The following is a 19,746-nucleotide window of genomic DNA, read 5'->3' as shown; positions in this document are numbered from 1 at the left end:
ACACATTGTGATCAGGGTAAAGAAAGTATTTGGGCAGATTTGGATATTATTTGACAGTGATAAACGCAAAGGGAAAGAAGGTGAATGGATTAGCAGTGACCTGAGCAAGTCATTATGCGAATGAGATCAATTACTCAGGAGTTCATTAGTGAAAGAGAATAAATAGCCATCCTTCTCTTGCTATGGATATTTTATTGGATCCCTATCATATATCAAATCAAAACACAGATTCTGTCTTTCAAAGACAATGATGGGTTAACGCCAGACTCTCCTTTCTGAGATTTTCCACAGCAGCTGTGCTTGTCAGGCCAAGGAAGCTATCAATACAAAGGGAACCAGTGATCAGCAGGTATCAGAACTGTCTTGGCAGTTGGAAAGAAAATACTGCAGGTCAGTGCATTCTAACATTTTACAGATGAAAACTGCAATGCGCATTGTCCTAGTCTCCCAATAACTAGCATAGTAAAAGAAAGAAGAAAGATTCTGAAGAGCTTGCATTGAGTGAAAATCATTTGCAGTCACTCTCAGGGAAGCAGTATGATTCAAGGGATTTCAGAAATGCAAAAGACTTTGCAAAACTTATGCAGGCTATAACAGAACAAATCATTTCACACAAAGTTGAGTGGCATTTATAGTCTGCCTGATTGGTCAGAACCCAACCTCACCTTTTGGTATCGAGTGCTTGATATGTCAAATCGTCTTTGAAAAATGTATATGCTAATAGACATCCAAAAAGTCCAGTATCTTGGACAGTTTGGTCATTAGGAGCCTATGTGCTGCTGAAAATTGGTTCCTGCAGAATAGGGATTAAACATTTAACTATACCGGGGCTTTGAAAAGGAAGATCTTGGTATTGAGAGTCCAAGAAAATTAGACTCTTAGTATTAATTATTACTTTAATGATAACAGAAAATCAATTATGCTAACTTAACTGCCTATGCCAAGTTATTTAAAGAAGCTCACCGTCGACAGATGGAAGAGACAGAAGTTTATTTACAGTGACATATGTAATAGAAAAAATCTCCATAACACAGGGGGTACATAAAAAAAAAATCTTTAATTCAATCATATACACATTATAGGGCACAAGGCTTCTACCCTTTCACAAGAGAATATTGCTATTCCTGCCATGACCTTGTAGACTGTAATCTTACATAAATAACAATGGGACAGATGTTCTAGGAAAAAAAGCCTTTTACATTCATAACAGAGGGGGCTTGTAAATAAATACATTTCAAAGTGATAAAATAGGCTGACAGTATGTGATTTACTGCTAATCATGCAACACATACCGTGCTGAGTGCCCACAGAGTACACAACAATCTTATGTACTATGTTGAACACAGAGGCCTGTATGCTCATATAGAGGTGAATATTCATATGAGCTGTGGTGATACACAGATACAGGCATGAAATCAGGTACACACAGTCTCCCTTCTTCCTTCTACATACACACCTCTCTTCTTTCTCACTCACTGCAGATTTCGGACATTACACACAGAGCATGAGAAACGATGTAGTTGGGGAAAATTTACCCATGTGCAAACAGAAAATCTAAAGATACCTGGAACTGTTGAAAAGCCAGAGGTTACCGGCTTGTCTTACTGCTGGGGTAACAAAATTGGCAACTAGAACAGCACTGTTAGGCAATTCTATTGCTGCTATCAACTGAATGATTTTGTTTGTAGGTAGCATGTCCTTTTCCACAGAATAGGCCCGTCTCTAAACCGCTGCCTCAGCAAAACTTGTGTCTTGCTCACACTGCAGCCCTAACAGATACAGTAGTTGTTTCCATTGTCTCTCTGTATTACTAGCATGAGCCTGTCCCGTTTGCCCAGGATGGGAAGGTGTGCAGTTTGAACAAGGATGAAGACCAGGTGTTGATGGCTAGAGTTATTGTCAGGACTCCCAGGAGGTTGAGTACAAATCCAGCTTTGGCCTATAACGATAAAGGAGAGGGGTTATTTGTTGAATTGCATATTTTTTCCTTCCATGCTGATTAGGAATGTTTGTATGGTCGTTTTTTCTGGCGTGCAGGACTTTCTCATCTGACCTGGTATTGGTATCTAATGCTACCTTGGATTTCTTCTTGAATCGGTTATGAATTGGAAAAGTTGTCAAGAGACATGACATCCTTGTCTGTGTTGAGAATGGGCATCAGGGCAGCCTAGTGAGATGTGCTAGGCTTTGCCCTTGTCCCTGAAGAAGGATTGTACTGGTCTCTTTGTCATCCCTATGATCTGCATTTGGGCTTTTGAAACAGTTACATGTTGCCATTTCTGACTGATAGCAAGCTCCTGTTGGAATATCTTCCAGAGACCTTGGTTGTTTTTTAAAAACTCAGTAGCATCTTTGTAAGGCGCTAAATATAGTTTAGTAAGAGCGACTCTTTAATAATTCATATATGTATGTTCTTCTTTCCATTTGACTTCAGTAGAGTACAGTGAGTTTTCCAAGACTTTTTCAAGAAGAACCAATATTCAGAAAAGGAAAGATCAAAACTAGTGATGAAAGTTATGAAAAGAATGTGCTTTTGCTCACCATATCTATAACCTTGAGATGTCCATATGAGAAGACGATGGCGTTAGGGGGAGTGGCCACTGGGAGCATGAACGCCAGTGATGCAGAAATTGTACAGGGCAGCATGACATAGAGTGGATTGAGGCAGATCTTTTGAGCCTATGCAAGAAAGGAGAGCATGGATGATGGTTGTTTTTTTTTGATATACAAAAATGCATAGAAATCTTTTGTCAGAATACTGATTGCATTTGTCCATGTCAGAAATCTTTTTTTTTTTTTTTTTTTTTGTTTTTTTTGTTTTCACAAATGCTGTAGGAACTCATATTTTGGTTCTGCTTTAGAAACTTTTCTCCGTGTCTTTGTGCAGCAAAAACAAGAATTGCTTTTGTGGCCAGTGCTTTGTGTTTGTGATTGTGGAATCTTAATCCCTGCTGCGGTATAAATTAATAATGATGTTTGTATTCAACTCTAAGACCAGGCAAGAGTATAAAGTGACTTCAAACTGATTAAGAAAGAAATTAAGTTATCAGTGGAAAATGGGTAGCCCAAACTCTGAAGATGAGTGTGTCATTTTAGGGATTAACTGGAGTCTGTGGCCTATGCAAAAAGATTTTGGTGGAGCTTATTCCGATTTCTCTCTGGAACCACCTTTTCACGCTGCAGAACTATGTCTACCCCAAAACAGGAGTCTCCTGTGGAAATGCAAAAGTCTGAATTAGGTCATAGAGCCTGAGTAATGCTATCGCCTTCAGAGACTTGTGGAAAGTTAGTGGTCGGAGTGAAATACAGTAATGGAATGTTGCAGGGAAACAAATGCTGCTGCCACTGTCTCTATGCAGAATAAATAGGAAAAAAACAAGTACAGCTGGCAGTGACCTCATGAAGTTGTTTAGGCCAGGAGGCAAAGTCTAATATGCCAATGAATTTAATCCCTTTGCTTTTCCCCAGCAATGGTTTTAGAAAGGTTGAATGAAGCACATAGTGTGTGTGAGTACATATATATATATGCATGCACATATATACATATATGTATATTTTAAGTCTAGTCTCCTGATTAGATACATGACCAGTGCTTGGCTGTGTCAGCCAGTTATTTTATTTTATTTTTTAATCATTGAGCATACATCTGCTCGGAGCAGGGATGAAAGCTGTTCTTATAAGAGCATTTTGAAACACTGGAACTTACCATTGAAGCCAGAATAGGGAGAAAGAGAGTAGTAGTGGCCACATTGCTGGTGCACTCAGTGAAAGTAGCAATAAGGAGGCACAACAGGAGAGCAATAGCTGGATGAGGGATTTCCTGCAGAGGAGTCAATTTTGTGCCTAACCATGCAGACAGACCAGATTCCTGTAAGAGAGGAAAGATGCCTGTCAAGATAGTAGGCTGGAGAAGAAATACTCACATCGCAGGCCAATTGCATTTCTCTTACCAATTCTACCCTCCCTTCTTATGGAAGTTCTCATGTAAACTGCTTTCTGTAGAAAAACATGTAGAGGCCTTGCTAAAAATAAACATGCTTTCCCTTCTAAAGCATTTAAAAGAAGAAGATACTGTCTTTACAACGCATTAATGATAGCAAATAATTATTTCTCTATTCAGGATGTTAATTGTACATAAACAATATTCTTCATGTCCTCCCTATTTCATATCTGGATGTTTGAAATAATTTGGAGACCCATCCTGGGCACCTTAGCTGCTCATGCCTGCCACATCAATTAAGTTTTGTTTAATAGTCTTTGGTGTATTGGGGTATTTTCTTAATCATCCACTTTTCTAGAAAGACAGTTAATTGTGCTAATTTGCCATACCGTGCTGGTTGCACGGGTAACAAAACAGATCTGTTCTAATCACAGGACTCAGTCTCCTGAGGATGGTGAAGTCTCTTACTGCCACTAGCGGAGGAAATGCACATTGGTGCTACCAGCATGCCCTCTTGTGTTCCAGGAGAGCATATGTGAAAGGTAAGACAGAAAATACCCATTAAGACAAACACCAGGTAAGCAGAGGAATGTTACCTCACTGCCTTTGGCTAAGGCAAAACCACCTCCCAGCAGAAATACAATGTTCCATGGCATTTTCTGGTGAACTGATGCCCAGTCCAAGAGAGCTGGGGGTGGTAGGACCTTTGGCTTGCTGCCTAAAATCCAGAAAGATTTTGTAAACCATATAATAATCTCCAAAGAAAGGAGTACTTGTCAGAGCGAGAGGTGAGTTTAGTCTGAACATGAGGAAACTTTTCTGTCAGCAAGATAAACTAGACTCTGGAATTATCTCCTAAAGCAAATGATGGGAGTCTCATCAACAAGGATTTTAAAAACTGACTTGCAAAAATACTAATGAATAATCTGTAGTTGCTCCAAGAAGCATAGCAAAGTAGATGAAAGGTAAGAGTGGGTTAGAGGTATGGCAACATATCCACAAAAATGTGTTTCTGTTAAGTCACGTATTCTCTGCGGAAGCCTTCAGTTTCAGAAGCTTTTAGATACGTGCATACTGGTGTCTGGAACACTGCTGGGTTACGTTTTGTACTTAGTTAAATTATAACAAATAGAGAACTTTTATGGAATTTAAATTATAAGAAATAGAGAACTTTTATGCAATAAAAGCCTTGAGTAGGCTAAAGCATGTAACAGTACCTATGGAGCAAGAGCAGCTTGAGATTTCCTTTGTGAATGTAAAATGTAAAACTTCTGGTCTACCTATTTTGAGAGTTGATTTTTGATGCCTTTAGTGAGCTTACCTGCTTGTTGTTTGTCTTTAGTGCTGGTAGCAATTTCAGAAGGGATGATGAACAACAAAACTGAAATGAAGATGGCAACTGTAGCATCAGTGACAAAGCTAGAATAGAAATGTGAGAAATTTTTATTTTTTTAATTTATTTTTTAATTATTTTTCAGTGAGAAAACTACTGTTTTTTTTAGGTGCATGAGGAACTGAACAAATTGGATAACGCAACAAGTGAATAGTTTACTTCTAAACTTGTTGTGATGCTAGCATAAGATTAATTCATGAATTAGGCAGGGATAACCCCAGCAGGGAATCTGCATGAAATATCATTTGGGAAGTGAGAAATTAGTCTATGCTTTATAATTCTATTGTTGCCCAATTTATTTGTGTTCAAAGTGAGGAGGAAAAGTGGTGATACCTTGTGTTATTTTTGTTGAAGAGAACAGTTGCCCAACCTGGTATGAACCCAGGGTCTCTGGTAAACCAGAGCAGTACCAGCAGTATGAAGAGGACCAAAACTGCTATCTCTGCAAACTTCATTGAGCCCAGTTTCTTGTTCTCCTCCTTGATAATCGCATAGGCTTGTTGCTCCTTAGCCTTTGCAGAAGGACTTCTATCACAACCAAAATTCTTCTGAAAACTAGAAAAAGTGGATAGGAAATATTACAGAAATTTGCTAGCTATCTTAAGAGTCAAGAATCAAAATTTTATAATTCAACCACATTGTATTATATATGTATTTATATATGTATTTATGTATATATAAATTATCGCAACATCAGCACCCATAGGTGTATATAGCAACTGCATTGTATTGTGTGCTGCCGTGATTCAAAAAGAGCCTTCTTTCCCCTAAAAGCTCATGATGTAAATACAAAATGTGGGGCTATCTGGACACACAGGGAAATAACAACAATATTAGTACAATTGACGTTATATGATCATCAGGATGTAAACAGTTGCCAAGCTTTTTTAAAATCACAGGAAAGGAGAATTTAAAAATAAGAATTTGAAGAAAAAAATACCATTTCAGGTGTTAACAAAGCTCTTTCCAAATAAAAGGAAAGAGGTTGAGGATAACAAAAAAGTGAAAGTCTAAGTATAAAACAGGTAGGTAATGCAAACTGGTTGCAGGGGGTGATTAGCATTGGGAACTGACACAATATTAATCCTCTGGGTCTGCAGCAGCTCTTGTCACAAAGGTAAATACCAGCTGTATGCAGAAATCAATTACCTGGTTTGAAGCATAGCATTCTTTTAGGGCACAAAAGCAATGCTGCAGAACAGGTTGTATGCAGTTATAGCTCTCTTTTTCCATCTACAGTGTATATTTAACAGGGATTTGATCAGGTTCTTTGGAGAAAAAGTTGCAGTATTTTAACAGACACTTAGTAAGCTGTTGTGGTAGTCTCTGTTGGCTGTGACTGCTAAATTTCAAACATAGGCTCATCATTAAAAGAATCACTTGTGGTACAATGTGTAATGAGTACTTAATAATAGACCTGTCAGCTAGGCTACAGTATGTAAAGTGTACTTACTTAAAGCCCAAGTACAATATCTGCAGCCAAATCCAGGCCAAAACCAGCAACACGACTGAGGTGGGAAAAGCAAAAGAGAACCAAGAGGCAAAGTTGATGATGTTACCGTTGCCAGGAAAGAGCCTGCAAAATGTAGAAGGCTGTCAGCATCCAAAACCCTGGAGTCTCTTATGCATTTAATTAACAATTCAGGGAAAAAAAAAAAAAAAAGGTACTTTGAGGCTCCCTAAGGAAAATAAACTAACTACCCTAAAGTTACCAAACTGATATCTCCCTTCTCAGTATTGGCTGGAAGTCAGCTGTGGCAGAAAGATGCAGCTTAGTGGGTATGTAGTCCCAAATTCAACCAGACTTACTCATCAACTTGTCCTTTCAGTACCAGATTTGGTGTTGTCCCAGTCAGAGTTGCAATCCCTCCAATGCTGGCTGAGTAACAAATAGAGAGAGACAATCCCTTGGAGAGTTTCTTGTGCTTCTCGTCTTGAAGATTTTCATTTCTCTGTGTGTCTTCCTCAATCGTCAGAATGTTGCTATCGCCTAGGTCCCAAAACAGGAACAAAAGAGTTACAGAAGCTAGGTTGGATAGGACAGTATCTCGTGCCTGTGAAATTCAGCACTTGAAAGCTGAGACACAATGGACTCAAAGGTGAAGGAGCCATATATTAGGAGGTATATCAAAGCCATATATTAGGAGGTATATCAAAAACTTTGATATCTTATATCAAAGAGCTAATGATGCCAGCCTCATATTAGGAGGATGGGATCGTTAACTCTTTGACGTGCTGTCCATTTTCACTGATTGTCAGTGACAATAGCAGTTTTTCGGTGATGAAGTCTGAATATGCTGCCGACATTTCTCAGTGAACTGAGAACTTTGAACTGCACACAGTGGGGAGAGAAAAGAGTTCAAGGAGGTACAACAGAGCCATGAGAGGTGGACTGAAGGTAACTTGTTCTGTACCAGCACCTGACTACAGGCACTGAGGTTTACGTGCAGAATCACTAGAGTTAACTCAAAGATGGGAAGAGGGTGAGAGAGCTGCTAAAGAGATATTGTTGCGTGATTATATATCTTTGAATTAGAAAGATCATTTTAATCTCTAACCTTCAGGCATGAAATGGGCCAGTTTTCCCTCAGGATTTTCCTATTATTTGATAAATTACACAGTAGATTATAATTGAACTAACATAAATATACAGGAAAATATCGAACCTAATGTAAAATCATCAGCTAATGGAGAATTTATTTGTCATTTTATTGATTAGTTATCATTTCTTTATGTTTGTAATTTATTTCCAACTTCAATCAAGCCAGTAGATCTTACTGTTTTTTTGTCTGATTTGTGGAAGAGCCTCACAAATGCTGTATGATACGGTTAGGATGCTTTAGGTACGTTCTTTTAGAATTTAGGAGCAGCTGTTATGCCAGTGAAGAAGGCATAATGGAGGCCATCCTCCATTACCCTGAAGAGAAAAATGCCCATAACCCATTCACCTTTTTGCTCTGTTTCTGTGGAGTTATTTGGTTTAGTTGGCTCTTCTTTATTTGGTTTAGTTGGCTCTTCTTGCAGTTCAAAGGCTTTATTGATGTTCTCAGACTCTTGGCCAGCTGTTTTAGACTCCATTTCTGACTTATGCAACTGATCCAACACTGCCTGTGCTATCGGCACCATCATGGCAGTGGTGGCTGTGTTGCTGATCCACATTGACAGGAAGGCAGTCACAACCATGAAACCCATGAGAAGTCTGAAATGAAAAGGTTTGAAAAAGCCAATTCAAAACTCAGGGTTTCAGTGCCCTTTTCTGTTGCAAAGCACTGGTTACTAGTGCTAGGTTTGGAAAATGCTTAGCAATTCACATCTAGCACCTTCTCTTAGCTTAGTCTGCTTTGTGAATGGTACAGTGAAGATTTAACCTTTTTTTTTTCTTCATTTATTTAATTATTTATTTGTTTGCATTTTCACCAAATGTACTTTTGTATTTGTATAACTAGGAAAGCAGGAGCTGACATCAGTTTATCTGGCCAGTATCCTGCTTAGTTTGCATGCTTCAGAGGAAGATATACCATCTCAATAACACATATTAATCTATTATAATACATTTTGAAGAGGAATTGCAAACCAAGTTTGATCCCAAGTGACAATCAGTTTAAATCATACGGAAAATGACCTCTCTTTAGGGGGATAGACTTATCCTACCTCTATCATTTAAGAGTCTCTTCTTACTCATGTAAAATTCTAATCCTTGTTTCAGTATTACTCTGTTATTTGTCTCAAAATTATTCTTTAGATGAGATGTAGATTATATATTAGATGAAAAAGGCTTTATCTTGTCTGCATTTTTGTTCTATTGCTTATAATTTCCTTCCTTATTTCCTCTTCTTATAGTCTGGGACAAATTAAATAAGGCAATGTAGCCTCTGCATAGCTTAAAGCTCTAGTCTGGCAAACATTTGTTGTTTCAGAAACAAGCATCCTCGTATTTTCTCTCCTCTTTGCAATCAGTACAGCATTTAGAGAGTACATGTTTTCTACGTTTCAGCTATAGCTTCTCCTGCTTGTCTACGGCTGTGCTTCTGTCCAAGCCCAGTAGCACCCCTGACTTTTCAGAATTGCTATTTCCCCACCTAATGCCATTTGGAATTCAAAACAGAGGCACAGGTCTGTAACACATCGAAGGATCCCCATTTGCAGGGTTTTCTCAGGCACAATCCAACTCTCTTGGACTGTAGAAAAGCATTTTTAGGACATGATTTGCAGCTTCACATAGGAGACTTCAGGCAAAACTCTGACAGGAACTAAAGCCACAAAGTCCTTTATCTCACATCGTTTTCAGGACTGTTACTCACAGGGCTGGTTTGACACCAGTGATTAGTAAGACCCGCAGAGCAATGCGCTTGTGTAGGCGCCACTTCTCAATAGCTATGGCCATCAGCAGTCCCCCAATAAAAAGCATATTGGTGTCCTTCAAATACTCCCTGCAGACCTGCAACATGGAGCAAGGGAGAGAAAAAAGTGATAAGAAGCCAATGTTTAGAGAGACGGTGATTTCTGAGGGAGAACCTTGTCCTACAGACATTAAAACACTAATTACGGATTGTGTCTGATCAATGAATTTGCTTTGATTTCAGATTAGCAGCTCCACCCAGAGTTCATGGTAGGCACAAGGCAAGCTCTGTTCCACAAAGGGCGCAGGTGATTGATTGCCTGTGTAACCTTGGTGCAGTTTTCTCCCCTTTGCCCCACACTCTGGAAATCACCCCAAAATAAGACATGGCCGATAAACACATGAACAAACAAGACCCGTATCTCTTACTGCTGTTGAATCCATGATATTCATGAGTGGGAAGAGCAGGACGGGAAAGAGCGCTGTGACAGCCAACGGCAAGGCTTCTGTGCACCAAAGCAGTGCCATCACGATGATAACGTAACCACATCGGGCCTCCTGATAGAAGGAGAGTACACGCAATCAGAACAGACTGTACGTCTTGCTTAGCCTTTGAGAAAGCAACAGCCCGTAATTATATTCATCGCCTGATAAAGGGATTTGGGAAAAGGTTATTTTCTTTCTTTCTCTCCCATCTGTCCCCCTACCTATGCAGATCCTAATCAAATGACAAACTATTCAACAGCCTTGTCAGAACTGCGAGGAAAAGACTGGGGCCTTCAGTGGGGAAAGAAGAAACTTAGGAAAAGAAAAAAATTGATGACTTTGAACCCTTTCTGATAAGGGATTGGCAGTCGCTGCACAGATTTCTTGATTTTGCTGGTGCTAGTATTTTCTTCTTATTTATTCCAGTCTTTGAGTTGCAGAAATAACCATTGATCCAGTCAAGGTTTCTCTACATTTTTTCTCTGTGCGTCTCAGGACGTGTCCAGATGAACCCCAGTAACCTTCAGCAGCATGGATTCCTTGTACTGTAAATATTTTTATCTATTTTTTATTGGCTTTTTAGCTTAGTACAGACTCTGAAATGCTCACTGATGAACTGTTCACAGATCAGTTTGATCTTCCGTTGAATATGAGTTATTCCTCTGGAGAAAGTACGATGCCCTATTTCATGGTACCTTTTTTTTTTTTTTTCCTGAGAAAACACTGACTTAGTTTTGCTTTGGATAACCACTCCAAATTTTATATAAAAATATTTAACTCAGTCTCAGACACTAGAAGGATTCAAAATAACATATCATAAAATAGCATATAGCATGACAGTTGAAAAAAGGTAAGGAAAACTAACACTGCAGGATAAAGTGTTTTCCTAGTTTTGGTATTAGCAAGATAGTGGGTGCCAGCACTGGCCAGAGCATAAGATTTGGAAGAAAAAAGTGGTTGCATGGTCTTGGATCAAGAATATCCACTTAAAGTACGCTGGACGGAACAAGCGAAAGTGTACTGATGCTTATTGAGAAAGCAATAAAGAAAAACAGATAGAAAATGCAATGGCTAGATGACAGAGGATCAAACCAAGGAGCTGGCAGGGAGGATCAAACTGGTGATGCTTTAGGACATGCTCAGAACTTCTGAATGTGGCGTGGAAGCTAAAGAGCTGGTGAAGGAAAAGGATGAACAGGCGAGCTGAGCAGTCTGGAGGAAAGAAGATTAGGTATTTAGGTAGCAAATTAACAGAGCAGCATGGTAGTAAGAACCTTCCCATTTCAATGATCCTTTTTTTTCTTTCTATTTTTTGTTAGTAAGAGACACCAATGGGAGCCTTTTGAGAGATTCCAGCAGGGCCTTGGAACATGTATCATGTTCACAGTGCTGTTTTCCAGCCTGCTTTGAAAGGCTTGCAGTAAAAGCTGGGATAAGGCTGTTCACAAAGCCAGTGGTCCTATAAGGAAAACTGCTTTCTCATTCCTCTGTCTTTAGATTGAATCTTTAGCGTTGTCCCGTCATTGATAATAGTTTAGTGTCCAGCGCTGTGTCACTATAGTACAGGTTAATAGCTCAACAGAATAGAAAAATATAAAATTCCATCAAATAAATGATCTATTCATGGTTCTGCACGCTGAAGTACCAGCTTTTCTGCCACAGCAATACCACAACGCACAGTTCTAACACCAGAAAACTTCTTACAGTTTACAAGGGGAAAAGTGTGTCCAGACCATCTAAACCTTTGTGTTGTAGCTGCCTACACAGAAACCAGAGCCATTTTCAAATAGGAACTGAACCATGACTGACAAGTCATTCCACTGATTGACAATACCAATGATTTAGTGTATGATAACAATGACTCTAGCAAATAAGTATGAACTGGTGGCCTCAGGAAAAACAACTCTATTTCCGGCTTCTTTAGAAGATATATGAGCCACATCTCTTTTAACTTCAGTAACACTTCTGCCTATGCAAAGTTAAGTAGAAAAAAAAAAAGACTTTTTGTTTGTTTTTCTTCTTAGTAAGCTTTTAAGTGAGAGTTTAAGCTGTTTTATTTGCATAGCAGGGGAATAGGAGGACATGCCTGATCAGTTACCACATTTCACCTCGTGCTAGTGCCACTCTGTTGTTCTGGCTTGCAATCCTCTGACCGTAGCTCCAGAAAGTCTCTGAAAACACCGAGAAAAAGAGCTGCGAGGAAGAAGGAGCTTTGGGACAAGCTGCACAAAAAGACAGGTAAGAGCAGATGGAGTGAAGGATGAAGCTTGGGGAAGGAGACCAGAAACTGGGAGTGAGGAGGGATCAGGAGACAGGCGGGCAGGCAGAGATCAGAGGAAAGAGGTAGGACTTGACATCCAAAGATGTGACAGGAGAGACGATCGGGACTAGCTGTTTAATGATACTGGGGCTGGAATAAGAGACCTGAAGAGCAGAGATTAGATCTGTCTGCATGAAGCGAGTGGGAGTGGAAGAAAAAAGCCAGAGTGAAGAATAATCTGGATGCTGGCACTCTGCCTGCTCTCAGTGTTGTATTTAAATGATCAATGGTTCAGAAATACCTGCCCTACTACTACAGGTTTTTACAGTTAACTTCTTCTGAAGGAATCTTAAGTGATTGGTCTTCCAAAACTTGACATTTTATATTTTAAATCATTGCGTGGAAAGATTATTACAGAAATAATGCTTTTAAAAAAAAGTGAAATACATTTTATTATTTCCTTATGTATCAGATTGCCTTGTCCATTTGACTAAGAAAATGTCTCTTCTATCTGGAAACAATGATGAGAAAAAAAAAAACATTAAAAGAGGATGTGGACTGGATAGTTTTAGAAAATCAGAAGTGGGATTAGAATTGAGCTTTAGGAGGTAAATTAGATTCACGGGTATGAGCTTCAGCATAGAAAGTGCTTTGATAAGTCAGGTGGGAAGCAAAAGTTAAAAGGTCATGTCACTGTGCATGCTTCTAGAATATCCAGTCACAGATGCGTCTGCTCATCCATCAAGGTCCTATTGCTTTTATATCCCCCACTGTCAGCAGTCTGTGGTGTCTGCTCAGAGCAAGAAGCTCTTCATGCTATAAATGAAGGAAATGCCTCTGAGAAAGAATCTGCATGTTCACTTCAGCTCTGTCACTTAAAAGGAACAGCTCTAAGGAGAGATTTGACTCTCAAATTCAATTTAAAAGGTTCTTACCTTGGTATCAATAGCCAGAGGCAGAGGCAGAAACAAAAGGGGCACTAGCACTATGATCAGGTATTTCCAGCAGGCTAGGGTCATCTGCCAGAAGCCAGCCATGGTGCTGGAGCTGGCCCAGTGCTGAAAGGCCTGAGCTCTGCTCCTGGGGACTATATAAGCCCTGGAGAATATTAAACATTGACCTCTGGCAGCTGGGTGTTGTTTTTGGAACTGTAATCAGAGAAAGAAGGAAGAGAACAAAGAAGGGAGGGGAGAGCAAAAGAGTGTCGGATCGGGAACTTTCTTAAGACAACCTTTCTGATAACCGGTAAATCCAGGAGAGAATTAACTCCTTGTGGGCCAAGTTGTTTTTTAAAAGCATAAATATTAAAGAATATTAAAGTTTTGGTCTTCCATAATGTCTTCTTGGAATAGATACCCTCCATAAAATGATAAACCATTCCCTCTACAACAGGTTAAAAATATTTTTAAAATATTGTAGAATATTGAAAAGCACTGTGTATGTAACCCTCAGATATGGAGATTAGAAACAGCTAGACAAAATGCCATGTAAACTTCACTGTATCCACTGAGAAATTCTTTGGGCAGCAAAATCCACTAGAGCAGAGCTCCTGTCACCAGATGCCACATCAAGTCCCCTTGCAGAAAGGGACTTGCAGCCCTTACCAGGTATGAGCAGGGGTTCCTGTGGCTGTACAGGCTGAGGACCAGCCTCATGACAGTTTTCTTGTACTCTGTTTAAAGAGTAACAGAGGAAATGCTAAGGTCGGGTCAGAACTCAGTTCCTGCTACATGATAGCCCGGCAAGTTATATGAAATGCTTAGGGCCAAGAGGGAAACTAATAACGTCTTCTGGCATAGCCTGGTGTATCTGAATGGATTGGGAAAGGTTTGGCTACAATGCAAAAATTTGCAAACATCAGGCTATATTTTTTCACCTTTCTTATCTCTTATCTGGCATGTTTTTAGGCGCAGCTTTAGTAGCTTGCAGGGTAATTTTTTTTAATTTTATTTTTAAACAGGTTCCTGGGAAATTACTGGCAATTTTTACACCTGTTGCAAGAAACTTCCAAGATACAAGCAGCGGGTTATTTGATTTTGTAAATACACAGGAACTGAGTTGAAGTTTTTAATTCCAAAGGGAGCATCCTGTTAGGGACACTGATGTCTTTATTTGGTAGATCATGCAAGTGCATGCTTCAGATAATGATGATAAACAGCTCTGTTTATAGCTTAGTCAAGCAGAGAGAGGGGAGAAGCTATTAGCTGACATTAGGTCAGCTCCACAAAGAGCTTCTGCTATTCCTCTCTCTCTCTCATCCCTTTTCTGCTGGGGTTAGTTTCTTTTCATTAATGTGCTTATGATTGAAAAACAAGTGGGGTTTCAGTTGCCAGAGCTGCAAACTCACAGCTTTCTTGACAGCTTGATTCAGGCACATTGCTCGCAAGAAACAGCATCATGTTAAATAACTGCTGATCCTGAGCTTTAGCATTTCACCCTCGGTACAAAAAGAATGAGAAAAATCTTTCAAATGAATTATATTGCCCACATTTTTGCATCCACTTAATGTTGAATTAGTGTTTGAAAAGGTGCAGTGACAAAATCAACCAACGGCAAAGTCATTTTTTTCTACTTTCTGTGATGTCCTAAGGTTGCAATCAACGTCTGAAATGAAACCTCTCATTTTCACATCTCTGTAGCATGAAGGCTGGCCTCCAGCTGCAGTGCTGTCTATGAGAGGGATGTAGCTATGCAAAAGGACCTCAAAAGGACCTCAGCTAACAAATTGTGCCTTTTGTTTTCGCTGCCAGTTATGTCCTGTTACTTTCAAAGATGCTATACTGCGCTCACGAAGTCTGTTACTGCAAAATGAATGGTTTGGCTTCAGGGGAAGTTCTTGGAACTTCACCCGTAGCCATTAACATACCCTCAGTGGTGCGGAAGGAGTGATGCCAGTTTACATTAATTTGGAACCACTCCAGTTTGTGTAAACTGGTTAATCCAACACTCTGAATTGTTGTCTTGGGATTTAAAGAACAACTTGGCCTTTGCTTACAGATCTGCTCTTCGAGGCAGACCAAACCCCTAACAAACCTAACAGCACAGCCAAAGCCTCTTGTATGTTACACTTTTTAAGGTATTTTGTCCTTTAGGAAAATTAGTATTTTTTAACGTGCTGCAAGCTAATGTGATCGATTACGCACTGCTAACTATGCCATTTCCCAGGCTCTGCTGTATTTGAACGGTTGATTGGAGACAGGAACAAAACCGGGCTTTAAGTTTAAATGCCTTTAATTATCATTCAGTGACCCAACCGGGCTGGAGAGCTGCCTGATCGGGGGGATGCAGCCCCAAGCCCCGCAGCCCGTGCTGGGCCTCACACGGAGGGCGAATCCCCTCGTGGGCCAGCCGGAGGAAAACCGGCGGCGGGGTGCGAGGCCCCAGCGGCTCCCCCGGGCCTCACCGAGCCCCGAGCCCCTCACGGGGCCGGCCCCCGGCCGCGACGGGGCTGTGGGCGGCCGCGGGGCGGAGCCGGGACGGGGACCGGGACTGGGACCGGAGCGGGGGCCGGGGCCAGGAACGGGGCCGGGATCGGGGCCAGGAGCAGGACCGGGGCCGGACGGTGCCGCTGCTCCGCCCGCCGCCGCCGCCATGGCCGCCCCGCCTCAGCCCCCCGTCATGGCCGCCCCACAGCCGGCGCCGCCGCCGCCCGCCCGCCGCTGCCGCCCGTCCGCCGAGCCGCTCCTCTTCCTCGCCACGCTGTCCCTCGGCCTGCAGGGCCCGCTGGCCACCCAGTACCTCTGGGACCGCCTGGGCGCCGAGCGCGGCTACAGCGGCCCCAACGGCAGCAGCCCCGCGGGCTGCGGGAACGGCAGCGGCGGCCCCGACCCGCTGCGGCAGGTGGGAGCCCCGGGGAGGGCTGGCGGTGCTGCCGGTTCTCCCCCTGGGGAGCTCCGGGCTTCGGGAGAGCCGGTGCAGGCCCTCAGGCGTGTGTTTTGTTTTTTTTTTTTGCAGGAGGTGGAAGCATTGGTCTCCCGCTGGAACCTCTACATCAACCTCGGGGGCTTCTTCGTGGGGCTCTTCTCCGTGACGCTCTTCGGGCCATGGAGCGACAGCGTGGGCCGGCGGCCGGCGCTTGTCCTGCCGGCGGTGGGCATGGCCGTGCAAGCGGCCATCTACCTCCTTGTCATGTACCTGCAGCTGCACGTCGCCTACTTTCTCCTCGGACGCCTTCTGAGCGGCCTCCTGGGTGACTACAACCTGATCCTGGCCAGCTGCTTCGCCTACGTGGCCGACACCAGCGACAAACGCGCGCGTACATTTCGTGTCGCCATCCTCGAGGCTTGCCTCGGCGTCGCGGGCATGCTGGCCAGCATCGGCGGCGGCCAGTGGCGCAAAGCACAGGGGTACATCAACCCCTTTTGGCTCGTGCTCGCCACCAGCCTCGCTGCTGCTCTCTATGCTGCTTTCTGTCTTCAGGAGTCGGTGAAGCAGCAGAAGCCGGCCAAGCTGCTGACTCTCAGCCACTACAAGGCTGTCTACAGGCTGTATACGGCCCCAGAGCACCTGAGCTCCAGGCGGAAGCTCGCCCTTTACTCCCTGGCTTTCTTTCTTCTTGTCACTGTACATTTTGGAACCAAGGACCTTTTTGTTTTGTACGAACTTGGCTCCCCTCTCTGCTGGGCCTCTGATCTCATCGGGTATGGCTCAGCTGCCAGTTACCTGGCTTACCTGAGCAGCCTGGGAGGGCTGCGGCTGCTGCAGCTGTGCCTTGAAGACACCTGGGTGGCAGAGATAGGATTGATTTCCAATATTTCTGGACTGGTTGTGATTTCCCTTGCTACTACAACACCACTGATGTTTACAGGTGATGTCAGATTCTTAAATCCATATATTTCGGGGTCCTTTCTTAGAGATACCAGTAGATGCGGGAAGACGGTGTGTTTCTGGGAGTTCAAGATGCTGGAGGAACTGCTGTCTCCATTTCAGCCAATGTACCAACAAAACAATGACTTGGTAACAGCAAAGCTGGCCAAACACTGAAATTGAAACTGCAACCATATAGTCCCTAGAATAACAGGTTTCCAGGTAGCTGTATTGCACTGCAGGTACAGATGAAAGTGCATTGTGAAATGCAGGAGGGTGTATGGGACTGGAAGGTAACAGGGAGAAAACGCCCAGAGCTTCAGGTTTCTGGGACCGACTTTGGAGATTTTATTTTAAGTCAATACAACTTTATCTGAGCTTTCCCTAATATGCTGTATTTTTTTTACAGGTTATGGAATTCTGTTCCTTTCCATGGCAGCTACTCCAGTCATCAGAGCCAAGCTCTCCAAGCTGGTTGGTGAGACAGAACAGGGTAAGGAGTTAGCTAGTAGTCTTAAGCTAGGTCCTGAAACACTTGTCGTCATGGAACATTGAAACCAAACTGGTTTGGGAGATTAGGACTTCCCTAGCTCCTTTGGACTCCTGTGCCCGTGCATTCACCCTGGGGCCCAGGCCATTCATCTGTATCCAAAACTACTATGAGGAGCAAGAGTTAAAATGAGATTATATAACATGCGGAAACTAGTGATTTCTCTGGCTATGACTCTTCTCTGTAGATCAGTAACGGTGGGAAGAAATGCAGTGTTGTTAGAGGGTTATATCATTGACCATGGCGAAAGATCATGGATAACCCCTAGGAGGAGTGTGTTTGCTTTTTTTCCAGTAATTCATTTGAAGAGCTTACACTTGCTGTTACAGACTGCATAGGAATACTTGTGCAGGCAGAGAGAGAGGGGAGGAGGGGTGTGAGATGGGACAGACCTGAAGGTGACTTTGCTGAATTCCCATTTCTAATACTAGAATGAAGGTGGCACACAGCTGATACCAGCTTTATGATGCTAAGCCTATAAAATACAGTCTTCTTCTGTACTTAATGTTTAACAAGTGATAAGATGTGCCTGGCAGTAAACAGATTTAGATAGCCCTTTCTAAAAGGTTTATAATCCAGCTGATAGATAATGTCCCTGGTCAGCTCCTGTGATGCCAGTTCTGGAGGTCAGTGAGTTGGTATTTCCTACAGAGAAGCTGAGTGTGACATGTTTGGCCTGCTGGGCCAGTACAGTATGCCCAGTCTCCGCTCCCAGCTCTTGCCTCATCATGCTTGACAACACAGACACCAGTTTTCTGGTCAGAAGTGCAAACCCTTAGAAAGATTCACAGAATCCCACTGAAAGAATTGACGTGGTAAAGATCTTTCAGTTGGTGATTTCCAGGCAGGGCCCTCTCACCATTAACCTCGTTTATCTTTCGCAGGTGCTCTCTTCGCGTCTGTTGCCTGTGTGGAAGGGTTGTGTTCACTTGTGGCCACAGGAGTGTTCAACTCTCTCTACCCTTTGAGCTTGCACTTCATGAGGGGATTCCCCTTTCTCTTTGGGGCTATAATTCTTCTTATTCCAGCAGCTATTGTCGGGTAATTTACTTCAAATTTCTAAACTTTGCCATAGGACCTGTGAAGTGTAATATAAAAAACACAATTTAGACTTAGGATAGGGGCTCACATTTTTAAAGGTGTATTTTCAGTTATGCTTACGGGAGGGTGTTTAGTGCCCCAATAAGCAGAGATGCGGGCCCATTTCTTCTGGCAGCTGAATCCTAGCGATGAACCTGCAGCCTGAGTGCTGTGGCTGCCGAGGCTCAAATAGCTTCAGTCTTACTCCACCCTCAGAATGGAATCCCGAGTCTCGAGTTGGATTTGCAAGTCCTCCCTTACGGAAGAGATGGAGCTCTCTTAGGAGTCTCTTTTCCTGTTGTTACTCTATGAATTAAAGCAAAAGTTGTCATGACAGAAAATGAATCCCCTGGTTTAGTCCTGGGAGAGGGAATGTGCTGGGAGTTGTGGTAGAAGTGCAGCAGCTCCTGGCAGGATCATTTTGTTCTGTTCCCTTGAACCTTAAAAACTGACTTCATTCAGCAAAGTCCCAGTGTGCCTTCAGAGGCGCTCACTGTTCTTTCTTTCTTTCTTTCTTAGGTGGATAGAAATCTGGGACTCAAACCCTGAGTACAGTCACTTCTCAGATGCTTCCCTGTCCCCTGCAGATGGCTGAGCAGCAACTTAGCAACAAGGAATTGGCCGGCTTGGCAGCGTCCCTCTGGAGACTGCTCTTTGTTCTTCCCTTGAAGAACAGATTAGTGTGAGAAGGACGCCGTGGTTGTCCTTACTGATTTTTAAATGCCACATAGTTGGAAATCATGGCTCTGACTGCTAGGAGGAACTTGATTTGCAGATGTGAATTCCTCTTTGCTGTTGTGTTGACTCATCTGTCAGAGAAAACCCAAAGGACTTGAAAGCCAATCCAGAGTAAAAGCTGTTGTTGGCCATTTGCAAGGCCAGTTAGTGGTGT

The 19,746-nt window shown here is 42.5% G+C and overlaps 2 protein-coding genes across 2 annotated transcripts; one reads left to right on the top strand and one right to left on the bottom strand.

The window, feature by feature from the left end:
- Positions 1–1,810: 1,810 nt before the first annotated feature.
- On the bottom strand, positions 1,811–13,455 carry SLC13A2 (solute carrier family 13 member 2). Its single transcript, XM_035561207.2, has 12 exons — positions 13,354–13,455; positions 10,102–10,230; positions 9,635–9,771; positions 8,282–8,532; positions 7,143–7,323; positions 6,787–6,909; positions 5,667–5,888; positions 5,262–5,359; positions 4,537–4,658; positions 3,707–3,868; positions 2,542–2,679; positions 1,811–1,939 (listed from the first exon to the last, which is right to left on the bottom strand). Exons 1-12 carry the CDS (start codon positions 13,453–13,455, stop codon positions 1,811–1,813), a joined length of 1,794 nt encoding a protein of 597 aa, XP_035417100.1.
- A 2,493-nt stretch (positions 13,456–15,948) lies between these two features.
- SLC46A1 (solute carrier family 46 member 1) lies at positions 15,949–19,636 on the top strand. The gene is made up of 5 exons (XM_035560963.2): positions 15,949–16,258; positions 16,373–17,225; positions 17,634–17,717; positions 18,659–18,815; positions 19,374–19,636. The coding sequence occupies exons 1-5, from the start codon at positions 16,010–16,012 to the stop codon at positions 19,447–19,449; spliced, it is 1,419 nt and encodes a 472-aa protein (XP_035416856.1). The 5' UTR covers positions 15,949–16,009; the 3' UTR covers positions 19,450–19,636.
- Positions 19,637–19,746: the final 110 nt, after the last annotated feature.

Source organism: Cygnus atratus, chromosome 20 (assembly GCF_013377495.2).
Source record: "Cygnus atratus isolate AKBS03 ecotype Queensland, Australia chromosome 20, CAtr_DNAZoo_HiC_assembly, whole genome shotgun sequence".
Taxonomy (NCBI): domain Eukaryota; kingdom Metazoa; phylum Chordata; class Aves; order Anseriformes; family Anatidae; genus Cygnus; species Cygnus atratus.
Note: the sequence above shows the minus strand (reverse complement) of the source record. Positions and strands in the feature narration are given on the sequence as shown.

What these genes read in the sequence shown, in the direction of transcription:
- SLC46A1 (XM_035560963.2), top strand. Translation starts at nt 16,010, where the DNA reads ATGGCCGCCCCGCCTCAGCCCCCCGTCATGGCCGCCCCACAGCCGGCG. An exon ending in GCCCCGACCCGCTGCGGCAG is followed by an intron (nt 16,259 to 16,372) that starts GTGGGAGCCCCG and finishes TTTTTTTTGCAG; the next exon opens with GAGGTGGAAGCATTGGTCTC. An exon ending in ATTCCAGCAGCTATTGTCGG is followed by an intron (nt 18,816 to 19,373) that starts GTAATTTACTTC and finishes TTTCTTTCTTAG; the next exon opens with GTGGATAGAAATCTGGGACT.
- SLC13A2 (XM_035561207.2), bottom strand. Translation starts at nt 13,455, where the DNA reads ATGGCTGGCTTCTGGCAGATGACCCTAGCCTGCTGGAAATACCTGATC. An exon ending in CACAGAAACAGAGCAAAAAG is followed by an intron (nt 7,324 to 8,281) that starts GTGAATGGGTTA and finishes TTTGGGACCTAG; the next exon opens with GCGATAGCAACATTCTGACG. An exon ending in TCCCTATTCTGGCTTCAATG is followed by an intron (nt 2,680 to 3,706) that starts GTAAGTTCCAGT and finishes TTTCTTGCATAG; the next exon opens with GCTCAAAAGATCTGCCTCAA.